Consider the following 13,544-nt stretch of genomic DNA (forward strand, 5'->3'; position numbering starts at 1 on the left):
ATTGATGAGCTCCAACCAAAGTGACTTCTACCCGGATTCCCTTATTCAGGGTTGCAAGGATTTTCTCAAAGGATCGTGAAGTTATCAGCAAGCACGTCTACCACCAGAGTATAGCTTGTGTGGGTTAGGTGGCTAGTGTTAAGAGAGCAAAACATATCACTGCACACGTTTCCAGGACTGCCAATATTTGCATTCCATTTTCTATTCCATTTCCAGAGCCCTCATTCCATGCCACCCAATACATGTTTATATCATTTCCATAAGACAGAGGTGCACTAGGATTATGAATAATGAAGTTCCAGAGTTACAAATATGAGACAATGTATACAAACATTGTTAACCCCATGTACCACATCTTATCATCCCAAAAATAAAAGGATGACACAAAACATTCCAATCAAATAATGACTATGTTACAAAAACTATTCAAAAATGGGGGTCTTTGAAATTTAATATAGTTATGTCACCTGAAATGATCACCATGCCAAAATTTAAAGTACATATATGACAATTTGTTGTTATACAGCTACTTCAAATTTTACTACTGCACACGGACAGATGATACAGGTGATAGGGGTCGTTCTTCTCCCTTAATGTTTGCTTCAGTTGCACGATCAGGCGAAGGAGGGGGCTGCTTTGTTTCAGTTCCATGATCAGGGGAATGAGGGGCCTGCTCCTCATGTTCATTGTTCTCGGGATGAAAATTAATAGGGAACTTTGTGACTCTAGGCTTGTCAGCCAAAATGTTTCTCTGAACCCTATCAACCAACACCTTAGAGGGAGGTTCCTCCCTTAGCTGTTCATCATCATAATCATTGTTCACATAGTACCCCACTCTAACAAACTCCTGCCCCAGATAAGAACATGTCAATAGCAGTACAGTGACACCAATGATATCTTCCTCGCGTATTTTTGACGGATCTGGAGGGTCTGCCTGCCAGGAGACCAAAACATACACACACACACACACACAAACAGGAAAGGATTTAGCTTCACATCCATATAATATTGGAGCCAAAAAACAAACTTTAACTCGGAACAAGAAATCAGTATAATTACCTGAAAGACAAAACGGTAGTTTCCAACATTGACAGGACCAACAAGCACACTCTCCAATAGTTGGTCATAAGTCTCATCTTCAGCAGATCCCACATATATGAGCTTCCATTCCAAGTCTGTAATAAATTGAATAGTATAACATGTCAAACAAAGAGATCACAGTTTCATTTACTCCAATTTTACAGGAAGTTTCCTACCATCCTATGCACACATGCTGGCCCTGTTATTTAAGATAAGGCGGATATAATTCATAAACCAGCAAACTGTGGCAGTTGGCCATTAACTTGAAAAAACAAAACCACCTCACAATAAAGTTCTCAGCCAGTGGGGTTACAACAAATAACATACATTTATCCTCTTTCAATCGTCACTTTAGAACCACACATTCCTACCAATATAGGATGCAACATCGTGCTCTATAAGTATAAAATTTGCCTAAAAACTAGTTAAGCCATCAATAAAACTATCCTAAAGATTAGAAATGGGGGTTTTCCTCTGTTTTATTATGCTTTGAAGCACCCCCATCAAGAAATCAATAGGAACCACGAGGGTCTTCCATTTAGGTAGCATCTTGTTCACCTTATGTAACATTCTAACTTTTAACTCCTCAAAAAATCAGGTCCAAGTTTTCATTTTCTCTACAATGTAAGTTATCAAGGACTTATATGTGAAAAGCCCTAATTTTAAATCCTATTTTTGTTAAATAAAAAAGCCGAAGTTTAGAAATCCCGATATAAATCAAATTGAACAGTTGAAGCAACTTATTTTAAGTACCCTAGCTTAACCTCAAGCAAACCAAAATCCATCTGATTCAGACTAAACAAAATTAAATTGAAGAAGCATGGGTTTGATAAGATTACCGTCTTTGAGGGGAGTCAAGCACTCGTATGAGATTTCGAACTGAAAAGGGCTGAGGAAAGCGGCCGGGTTGTCCAGAACGGCAACGTTTGTAAGGTTGACGGCGCTCATATTCTCAGATCGAAATAAGACTCTAGTGCTTCCTCGAATAGACCAATCCTAGCCCTGGATTGGATATCCTTCCTCCACGAACAAGAAAACCCTAGAACGGATTTTGGGTTGACCGGTCGTAAAGCAGGATAATATAAGTAAGAAGAAATGGGTGGAAATTGCAATTCCCATTTTCGAGTAAATATGTATAGCTGGTGTGGAGGGAAAATACGCAGTTTGGCGGGAGTTTTAAACTTTTGTTGATATTTCGTCCATGGAAATTCGGATGAGGCCTCGTTGTTCGGCCCCGTTAATTTAGACCCGACCAAAATGAAGTTGGGCTCATTATTCGGCCTATAGTCGATACGTGGACCGCCTAACAAGTCACAACCTCAAAATGGTTTGTTGACCGGTAGCACACTACTCATCGAGACATTTTCAGGGTTAATGATGTTTAGCTTCAATTTAACTATCAAACCAACTAGGTTTATACTTTTAACTCAATATGTCTTTGATGATTGTCCCTGCAACCCAAAACACCTAGCAATTCTACTTACATCAAAGGATCGCCAAACTATACTTTAATTTAAGGGACAATAATTAAAAATGAACTCTATGAACTTGCATACGAATTCTAGCTCAATGAATTTCGACTCACTGAGAAATATTAGGGTCTATTAGGATAGAGTGACTTCAAATTTAAGGATTAAGCTTATTATAAGGCTAAATTGTGTTTTTTGACAGTTTTGAGACAACTGAAACCCATGTATGCTAAGATATGATTAAAAATGAAATGAATAAAACAAGTGGATTTCAAATGATTCAATGCATACAATTATTTCAAATGTGTTTCAAGTGAACCACTAAGAGTGGCCAGTGGTTTGTCAGCCATTTGGGTAAGGCTCTAGGGTTCAGTTGGGTTTGCTCCCCAGTTTGAGTCCCAGCAGTTGCAACACCTGGTGGCCAGCGACTAGTGGCGGATCTATTAAGGCGCAAAAATCATTGTAAATGCTTCAAATTGCCTCTTTGCTTAACTAGTGGTGATGTACAGATTACCTTATTTCCATTTTCAACATTTAAGTAAATGTCTTTGTCCTTTTACTTTCATTTATTTTTATATTACTCCATTTACTTAAGTTTAAAATGTAAATAAGGAAGTACCTCCCATTTGGATTCAAATAAAAATACTAGAAAATCAAATTCCCACCAAATCAAAATACGAAAAATCGGTTTTAGCGCAAAATACGATTTAGGCTTAAAATGATTGTTCATTAAGTCAATATATACTTCATAATAAAATCCTATAAAATCAAGTTTTCTTATTTGAAGTGTAAGGAATAAAGCCGCCAAAAATTATATTGAGAAAATGATTATTCCGAAAAATCAATTTTCATACTTAGTCAATATTTTTACATTAAACAATTTTTCATCAATGATATGAATGCATGAAGGGACCTAAGGTCATTCTAGGTAAAAAAAACCTTAGATGTTCAATCCACAAAGAGTTTTTAACTTTTCAAAATTGCACCTCTGTTAAAAATTCATGGGTCCGTCAGTGCCAGCGGCATGCTTAGTTCCGCAAGTGGGGATTAGTCGAGGTGCGTTTAAGCTGGCCCAAACACCTCATGGTACTTACCAAAAAAATGTGTTTACTACATCTAGTTATTTCAGTCACATTCAATCTAGTATCTTAAACGGAGCCAATGAAGGCCCGCAAAGGTCAGCTAACCCTTTTGAAGTTCCATAAATAACCCTACATTCATTAGTATATAATGTATTATTATAATATGACCCTTCTCAATTTTATTTTATTTTATTTTATTTAATAACTTAAATAATTACTAAACTAAAAGCTAAAGTAGCCAACCTTTTGCACCGCTTAAATTAAACCTATTCTATTTCAAGTTTTCGTTTGCATCAATCATTTAATTTAATTTTTTTCTCTCCAACTCTAAAGTTAATTCTTTACATGAATTCAACTTCATTTCACTGAATTGTGACGATCAACTTCGTAAGTCTTCTAACAATGTAATTTTTTTATATAGTTTATTATATTTTGTGGGTTGTTAATTAGTGATTTCTTTTTATCTCAAATCAAGAAGAATAATATTTATATGATTTCTTTATCATCTGATTTATGAAATTTACTTTTAAAATAGTTATGGAGAAATATTTTAAAAGAAAAGTGACATATCAATTGTCACCTCCTCTAAGAATAGATGCATTAAATCATGGTACCACAAACCTTCAATACGAGGAAATCAATCTGGCTGATCTTCCTTCATATTGTAGCCAACTTAAACCCTCAACATAGTGAGGTATGGGGCGAAAGGCCTAACTCCACGACTATCGATATACTCCTGGTGAGGACCAAGGGGCATCAAAGGGATATCCATATGCCATTGGATATCGCCGAGGCTAAGAAGTAGAATGGGGAGGGTGAGAGCCGAAGGAAAATGACATGAGCTAACCTACACAGAGAGATAAAACAAGAACCCCAGTAGTATCGTGCAGGTAAGCTGTATTCTTTTTATGAACCTAAATTTCGACTCCATGAATTATTTTTACATGGATTTGACCAAAAAATAAAGAAAATAAGTTCATAACAAAGTTGTAAGAGCATAGCATTTGCATGACATTTGACTAAACTTTCTTTTTCAATGACCAAATTGAAAGTTCATATAAAACTCACTGACAAAAAAGGTATTTAGCCTACCAACTTAACAAAAATAACAACAAATCTATAAATTATAAACTTTGAGTAATATAATGACCAATTTAGCAAAAAAAAAAATTATAAATAACCAAATTGAAAGTTCATGAAAAACATAGTGACAAAAAAATGTATTGAGCAATGGAAAAAAAATCTACCTGACTACACAACCTTGCCCACAATTTGTTATTATCTCATGTTTTACATGGCTATTATTGACAGGACCCGATCCCAATTCCACTTTGGAATTCGAGCCAAGTCCTGTGCGTGTCTGACACCTGGCGAATGTCGGGCACAAAAGACCTTTTTACCCTTCTCGTTGTAACTACTTTTAAAATTTTCCTTAGACTCCTGCCGAAAATTCGGCAGAGTTTCCCCTGTATTTTGTCCAAACCCAAAATCTTCCACCTGTCAAACAAGCACATAATTTCACACCAACTGCCAGAATAATCCAATCAAACAATCACCAGTTCAAGTTTCCTACTAAAACTAGATATCAGAGCATTTCTAACAATTTACAAGATTTCAAAGACTTTCCAACAAAACCCTACGTTTCTTGGTGGCGCGGAAGCTAGGAGTGGCCCGGTGGTGGATGCCTGCGCACTTCTACAGCCTGGGGGCGAAAAACAAGTTGAAAATGTGAGTGGACAAAATAATGTTCTTGAAAACAGTTTATAATCGTAATAACCCCCATGGTAAAAATAATTTGATAAATAAAACTAAAGTTCAACTGTGTTTAATATAAGGTATTCTTCTAAATATATATATATATATAAACCTAAGGTTCATCCGTATTCAATATAAAGCATTTAAATCAACAGGTATATGTATCTGTATGTATGCATATATGAATCGGGCACGAATATTAAGAAAACTGATATAAAATTTCTGAAAGCAATAATTTTATAAAGGTACTAAAATTCCTTTTAAAACTACCACCTAGATGTACCCCTGTAAATCCGTCAATTCCCCTGACAGGTCTCGGACGACACGCAGTCTATCCGAGCCGCAAACTGACAGGATTCAGGGGACTATGGTCAGCCTGATCCGCCGGCAGGTCTCGATGACACCAAGTCGACTCGAGCCGCTCTGGCAAGATACAGGGGACCGTAGTCAGCCTGATCCGCAATCCTGGCAGGTCTCGGGGACACGAAGTCAGCCGAGCCGCAATCCTGGCAGGTCTCGGGACACCAAGTCTGCCGAGCCGCAAATCCTGGCACTCACGGTCCGAGCGTCCCCGAAACTCGTGAGGCAAAGTCAAGTGCACTGACGAAACTGAAATTAGACTAGATGTCCGTAGACATCGGTCCAACTGTGGGTAATCACCAAATAAAAATGGGTACGTGGTGGTTTTGAAATAAATTCCTTTAGAAAAATCTGATTAATAACTGTAATCTCAAATTGTGCTGCTATCTCATCTGATTCAAACCTCAAACTCTGTTTCTATAACTCTGTAAATAAGCAGCACCGATTTTTAGAACTATTACTGTACTAATCATGCTCGAAACTAAAATAAAACGTATTCAAGATCAAAGAATGAAATTCATTCAGAGAAACTCATTTATAAAAACTTATTTATATAAAATCAATATAAAATCATTTATGTAAACTCATTCATATAAATCATTTATATAACTCATTTATATAAAATCAGTTATGAAAGAAAGTCCACTCACTGCTTGTCCGAGCTAGCTGGACCTCTTGAAGGTCCCTCCTGGGCTCAGTCTGGCCTCCGATGCCTGATTAACCATAAATATTAAATTAATAAACTGCTCAATAAAAGAATTAAATTAAACACTCTGCCCCCGGCTTATAGAAATACGTGCACTCATTTTTACAGTCAATCCTATGCCCACTTAATCTTTTAGACAATTTTGAATGATCTTAAAAGACCCCAAACTTTACTAAACGATAAACCGTCAGACCGGCCGATCCTGGACCCCGTGGGGTCCACGATCTCCGATGGCCAATCTGGGATTCTCTAAAGGTTCCCCACAGAGAAAGAACCATGTTCCGCGAGTTTGGTCCGAAACAGACGGTCGGATTAGCCAAAATCGCGTTATCGCTTAAAATCCAAACCCTAGACCCAGGGTTCGGGATTTCGGAGTATCCGGGACTCCGATTCGCAATCCGTCGAATCCTACACGATCCTGAAATCATATAGAACGACATATCCAAAATTGAGTGCGATCCAACGATTTGATGACACTGCACCCAAGGATCGCGCGATATGGAAAATTCGTTCGGGGCTCAAACGGACTCCAAATCGAGGTCCGCGAAATCCTACGCGCTCGTGACAACACGAGGATCATAAAACTGCACAGAATCACTTCACCATCCTCACCCACGCACAGCCACAGGCGCGGGCAGATTGGTGTCCAAAGCGATACCGGGTGGTCGGAAAATCTCGGAACCAAGACTCCAAACTCCTATCCTAGGTAAAACACCCCATTTGAAGTCACTTTTGTTCTTGGACATACGCCAAAAAGTGGCCGAAAATGGCCGATCACGACGGCCGAAGTTTGGCCAATTTTCAAGTTGAAAATCGAGTGATCGAGAGGTGAAATCGATCAAAATCCATACATCCATCAGTTAGAGCACGAAAAATAGCTGAGAATCCATACCTTACTCGAATGATTTGGTGGAGAAACGAAGGAGATCGAAGGAGATGAAGTTTCGACTGGAAACCGGCGGTTTTCGCCAGTTTCCGGCGAACTCCGAGGGCGTCGTGGCTGAGATCGGTCGGGGAAGAACGGCGAGGGTGTGACGGTTCCGTCGGTACCCACGGCGGAGATCAAGCCGGCCTGTGGTGGCCGGAGTGGCGACGAGAAGGGGCGGAGGTCGGGGGAGGAGTCGCGCAGGAGGAGGGAGAAACTGACGGGGAAGAGAGAGAGAGAGAGAAGAGATAGAAATCTGACATTTTCCTAAATTACCATTTTGCCCTTCGCGATATTTTGACCGTATTTTCTTCGTTACAACTCTGATTCGAGTCTACTCCGTGTCTACGGACTCGTTTCGCCGTGGTCTACGCAACGGCGTAAGCGGAATTGCCAAATTCTTTCTCGATCAAAAAGTTAACTTTTTTCCTATTAAATAATGCGATGGCAAAATCGTCTTTTTGCTAGAATATATTAATCCTACTTTTTAGATATTTTGTTACCTTTTTAGATATTTTGTTTTGGGTTATTACTAGGGGTGGGCACTCAAACCGACAAACTGAAAATCCGAACCGAACCACACTGAACTAAACCGGAAAAAAATAGAGTTGACCAAAAAGTCAAAAACCGGTCAAAAACCGAACCGGACCGGTTTGGACCGGTTTCGGATCCGATTCCATGTCATCAAAAACCGAACCGGGCCGAACCGAACCGGTGAAACTAAAAAAATATATAATTTCAATATATATTTATATTTAATGCTATATTTTTAATTTCACTAAAAAAAACTTAATATTTATCCAAGTTCAATGTCAAAATATCTCTCTTTTCTCACTTTAATATTTATTTTTTATATGAAATTGAATAATTTGTTAATTTTCAAGTAAAAAAATAATATTTCAGTTGAGAATTGTATTACAAAATAATTTTAAAAAATAATTTTTATAATCCGGTTCAAAACAGAATTGGAACCGGAATCGGACCGAAACCGGTTCAAACCGAATCGGACAATTTTTGAATTTTTTTAATTAAAACCGAACCGAACCAAACTGCATGAATAGTACCAGATAGGTTCTAATTTGAGGCAAAAATCGATCCAAACCGAACCGTGCCCACCCCTAGTTATTACAATTTACCCCCTAATAAAAATTTGGTCCTCGAAATTTACTTCCTTGTCATTCAAGGAGGGGGGGAACTGCTCCTGTATCTACAACTCGGGTTACCACATAGTCTTTTTCACTAAAAGTTAAACACTTCTCAATTCAAAATTTGAACTGATATTTTCCCACACATTCTATAATCTCATTGGGTCTGATATAGCTAGGATTTGACTCCCTTGCTTCCTTAAATCTCACTACACCTTCTTAAGGCAATAAAGGTTGAAGAATACCCACTGAAGATCTTTCTCCTAGTATCTGCATAACTTTTTTATCAATCCGGGTCACTTGAGTCTTTTACTGATTAATCCAATAAGGCTCTTTATTTCCTTCAACACTTTCTGATATCGCTAAACTTTGCTTACCATTCCATTTTCATACTTGGGTGGTCTATACTATGTCTCGTATAAGGTATCTATTGGAAACATCTCAGTTATAGATACCAATAGCAAATTTTAGATTTGTAATCCAAGGAAGTCTGACAACTGTCATTTAAGGCATACACTCTCAAAGTGGTAACTTTTCACTCCAATCACTTTGAAACTGCATGATACCACGTCTCAACAACCCTTCTAAAGTTTGAATCCTTCTCTCAAGCTGATCATCTGTCTGGGGGTAAATTGCAGTATTAAAGTGTAATCAGGTCCCAAAAGCTTCTTGTAGCTGAGTCCAACCTGAACGTAACCTGGGTTTATTGATCTAAAACCATAGGGACTGGTATTCCATAAAGTCTCACGATCTTAGTTATGAAAATCTTTGCCGGTTTGTTCAGACTAAACTTGACTCTTACTGGTAGAAATAAAACAGACTTGCTGAATTGATCCCCTAATTTCCTATACCCATTCTGCTTTCTCTATGTTCAAGGAGGCTAAACACAAACTCTATCGTAAGTTGCTCCCGCTTCCCTTCAGAAATTGGAAATGGTTGCAAGAACCTCGATGATTTCTGTTGCTCAGCTATCACTTACTGACAAACTCCACTGTTTTTTTTTTTTCATCATAAGAAGCCACCTCTATTTTGAAACTTCACTTTCCATATCATATGATTCAACTTTTTCTCGTAGGAGTCAACTCAAGATCCTGAAAGTATCCTGCGAATATTTGAGTTCTTAGCACTGATCTTTCCTGAAAAGTGGCTAACAGTGTTTCCTGATTATCCATATCCAGCTCAACTTTTGTCCTACCATCACTGAGAACTATCTCCCTCGGAGATAAGCCACTGCTCATGAGAATTTCATACTAAGTGTATCTATAACCACATTAACTTGTCTTGGATGATATTCAGCGATGTAGTCCTAATCTTTTTGTTAGCTCTGACCATTTTCTCTGCCTCAATTTTACTTCCTCCTGTATAAGGACATATGGTAATCCTTTGTGATCTGTAAAGATCGGGCATACTTCCTCATAAAAATACTATCACTAACTTACTAAACCAAAATTACTGTAACCCGTTCCAAATCATGAATAAAATACTTCGATTTATGCTTCTTCAGTTGTCGAGGCGCATAAGCGCTCACTCTATCATACTGTATCAGCGCAAACCTCAATTCTTATTGCCAACAACACTGTAGCACATTAAGTACCCACTAACCTCCTGCAGTACTGAAATCGAAGTAGTAGTTGGCCTGTTCTTGAGTTACCGTAACCTTCTTCACACTTGTTTGATCCCACCAACTTAACTTCTTTCTTTGCCAAAGAAATGAGTAGTGTCGCCATGGTGGATAGCCCTTCCACAGAGCTACAATAATAATCGGCTTACTGAAGAAAACATTCTGTACCTCAGTCGCACTGATCGGCCGAAGCCGAATGTACTACTGCTTCAATCCTCTGAAGATCAACCAAAAATACCCTCAGTAGAAATTATGTGTCCCAAGAAACTCACCCTGTCAACCCAACATGAACGCTTGCTGAGTTTGGCATAAGGTTCCCGCCTTTTCAGAGTCCACAACCCAACGTTCAACCACTTCATATGTGCCTTCTGGCTCTTAGAATACACCAAAATGTCATCTAGGCACACAGCCACGAAGCGATCTCCATACTGCCCAAACACTCTGTTCAAGGGGGGTCCAAAATACAACTGGCACATTCCTTAATTCTTTATATCATGACCAGGAACTCAGAGTGCCCCTACCTCATTCAACACGCTGTTTTAGGTACATACTCCTTTCTAACTTGTAACTGAAGTTATCCAAACCTCAGGTCACTTTTTAGAAAATCTCTTTAGCTTATTAAACAATTCCTTACTGTGATACCATGGATATCTATTTTCTGTACTGCGATCTTATCCAGCTATCTCGAGTCCATCAATTAGAAAATCTCTTTAGCTTATTAACCTCATGATGACATCTCCTTCCTTAAATAACACTAGAGTCCTTCAATGAGAAAAACTAAGCTGAACGAACCTCTTCGTTCTCAATTCCTGCAATTGAATCTTTAACTCCTTCAACTTGCTGATGTCATTCCATACTGTACTTTACCCAAGAAATAGGCTCCATTCCTGGAGCAAGCTCACGAATAAACCCGGTCTTCCTATGAGAAAGTAACTCTAGGGTACGATATCTGGCCAATCAATCTAACCCTAAGATGTCATTCAGTCAATCATGCCGAAGGGGATTCAATTTGTGATTACAGTAGGTAATGCATATGCTTCCTGCTGAAACATGTTATACCGTCTAACAGTGGCCCCAAAACTGCCACCACGTCCCCTCGGCTGACTACTTCCTCAACTAGCCACACTGATTTAAGCCCACCACTAAACAAAGCCTCCATAGACTGTAGTGTTTCCTGTAATTTACCTTGTATGCTTGTTTCGTTGCAGCAATGCTCTTCTATGCTGAAGGAACAACGACAACCCTTTTGAAAACAAATCCAGACTATCCAAAGTAATATCCTCTAGTAGTATTCCACTATCAAGGCCCGGAACAGTACCTACCATCCTGGTGCATTAGGGCAACTTCTCCTGTTAGATCTTGACAACAACTGTCTTCTAAAACTTCTAGCTACACCAGCCCTAGAACGATTTCCAAAACTACTATCCTGGCTGGTACCTTCACTGGAACTAAATCCAGACCTCCATAATTGCGGTCATTCTGTGACCTGGAACTGTAATCACAACTGTAGTTACCTCTCTTAACCATTCCCTGACTAGTATCACCTATGTCAAAATACTTTGCATAGAATTCACCACGTCACCCAAGTTAATCAACTGCTAACTGATCACAATACCTCGGATGGAGGCCTTTAACCTCATCATAACATGGTGCTACCTCTTACTTTCAATCTCTACTAGTATGAAACAATATGTGAAACCTTTTTCTCGTATTCTAATCCAGTCATTATTCCCTATCCAGCTGCAAAAACTCCTACATCCACACATTCTGTAGACTGGTGGATAGTGCTGACTATCCAGTGTGGCTCTAAATTACCTGTCACTTACTAGTCAAAAGGTCCTAGTATTACTTCTTCACCGAGTCCCACCAATACCCTACTATTCTGTGGAGCAACTATGACCTCCAAGATATGCTCTATTCCTTTCAGTTCAATCCTCATGGATACCACCATTATCCAAAGTTATAGCCCTCAATCCTTTTTGCTTGATCCACCTATCTCATGGATGGATCTCTGGCTGGCTAAGGCCTGAGCTAACAGCTCCAAGGTCTACTGGACGTTAGGATCTCCCTGCCTACTTGTTACAGTAGGTACGGCTCCTGACGAGCCTTTAACAAAAGATTACTCTACTGGTTCAGATACCGGTGCAGTTCCTGTCCGACCTGGGAATCTCATCCCTTTTCGTCGGGCTAACTGTCTAATTTCCCTACGGACACCACCACCATTAGGGCCCAATGTGAAAAGAAAACGAGGATGCACTGAGTGCGAAGTCTACAAGAAGTAAAACCTATGCTCTGATACCAAATTGACAGGACCCGATTCCAATTCCACTTTGGAATTCGAGCCAAGTCCTGTGCGTGTCCGACACCTAGCGAATGTCGGGCACAAAAGACCTTTTTACCATTCTCGTTGTAACTACTTTTAAAATTTCCCTTAGACTCCTGCCGAAAATTCGGCAGAGTTTCCCCTGTATTTTGTCCAAACCTAAAATCTTCCACCTGTCAAACAAGCACATAATTTCACACCAACTGCCAGAATAATCCAATCAAACAATCACCAGTTCAGGTTTCCTACTAAAACTAGATATCAGAGCATTTCTAACAATTTACAAGATTTCAAAGACTTTCCAACAAAACCCTACGTTTCTTGATGGCGCGGAAGCTAGGAGTGGCCCAGTGGTGGATGCCTGCGCACTTCTACAGCCTGGGGGCGAAAAATAAGTTGAAAATGTGAGTGGACAAAATAATGTTCTTGAAAACAGTTTATAATCGTAATAACCCCCATGGTAAAAATAATTTGATAAATAAAACTAAAGTTCAACTGTGTTTAATATAAGGTATTCCTCTAAATATATATATATATATATATAAACCTAAGGTTCATCCGCATTCAATATAAAGCATTTAAATCAACAGGTATATGTATCTGTATGTATGCATATATGAATCGGGCACGAATATTAAGAAAATTGATATAAAATTTCTGAAAGCAATAATTTTATAAAGGTACTAAAATTCCTTTTAAAACTACCACCTAGATGTACCCCTGTAAATTCGTCAATTCCCCTGGCAGGTCTCGGACGACATGCAGTCTATTCGAGCCGCAAACTGACAGGATTCAGGGGACTATGGTCAGCCTGATCCGCCGGCAGGTCTCGATGACACCAAGTCGACTCGAGCCGCTCTGGCAAGATACAGGGGACCGCAGTCAGCCTGATCCGCAATCCTGGCAGGTCTCGGGGACACAGAGTCAGCCGAGCCGCAATCCTGGCAGGTCTCGGGACACCAAGTCTGCCGAGCCGCAAATCCCGGCACTCACGGTCCGAGCGTCCCCGAAACTCGTGAGGCAAAGTCAAGTGCACTGACATAAACTGAAATCGGACTAGATGTCCGTAGACATCGGT

At 39.3% G+C, this 13,544-nt stretch overlaps 1 protein-coding gene across 1 annotated transcript; it reads right to left on the reverse strand.

The window, feature by feature from the left end:
• Positions 1–56: 56 nt before the first annotated feature.
• LOC117631266 (probable histone chaperone ASF1A) lies at positions 57–2,145 on the reverse strand. Its single transcript, XM_034364319.1, has 3 exons — positions 1,920–2,145; positions 1,060–1,175; positions 57–934 (listed from the first exon to the last, which is right to left on the reverse strand). The coding sequence occupies exons 1-3, from the start codon at positions 2,026–2,028 to the stop codon at positions 542–544; spliced, it is 618 nt and encodes a 205-aa protein (XP_034220210.1). The 5' UTR covers positions 2,029–2,145; the 3' UTR covers positions 57–541.
• Positions 2,146–13,544: the final 11,399 nt, after the last annotated feature.

Source organism: Prunus dulcis, chromosome 1 (genome assembly GCF_902201215.1).
Source record: "Prunus dulcis chromosome 1, ALMONDv2, whole genome shotgun sequence".
In the NCBI taxonomy this organism is placed as follows: Eukaryota; Viridiplantae; Streptophyta; class Magnoliopsida; order Rosales; family Rosaceae; genus Prunus; species Prunus dulcis.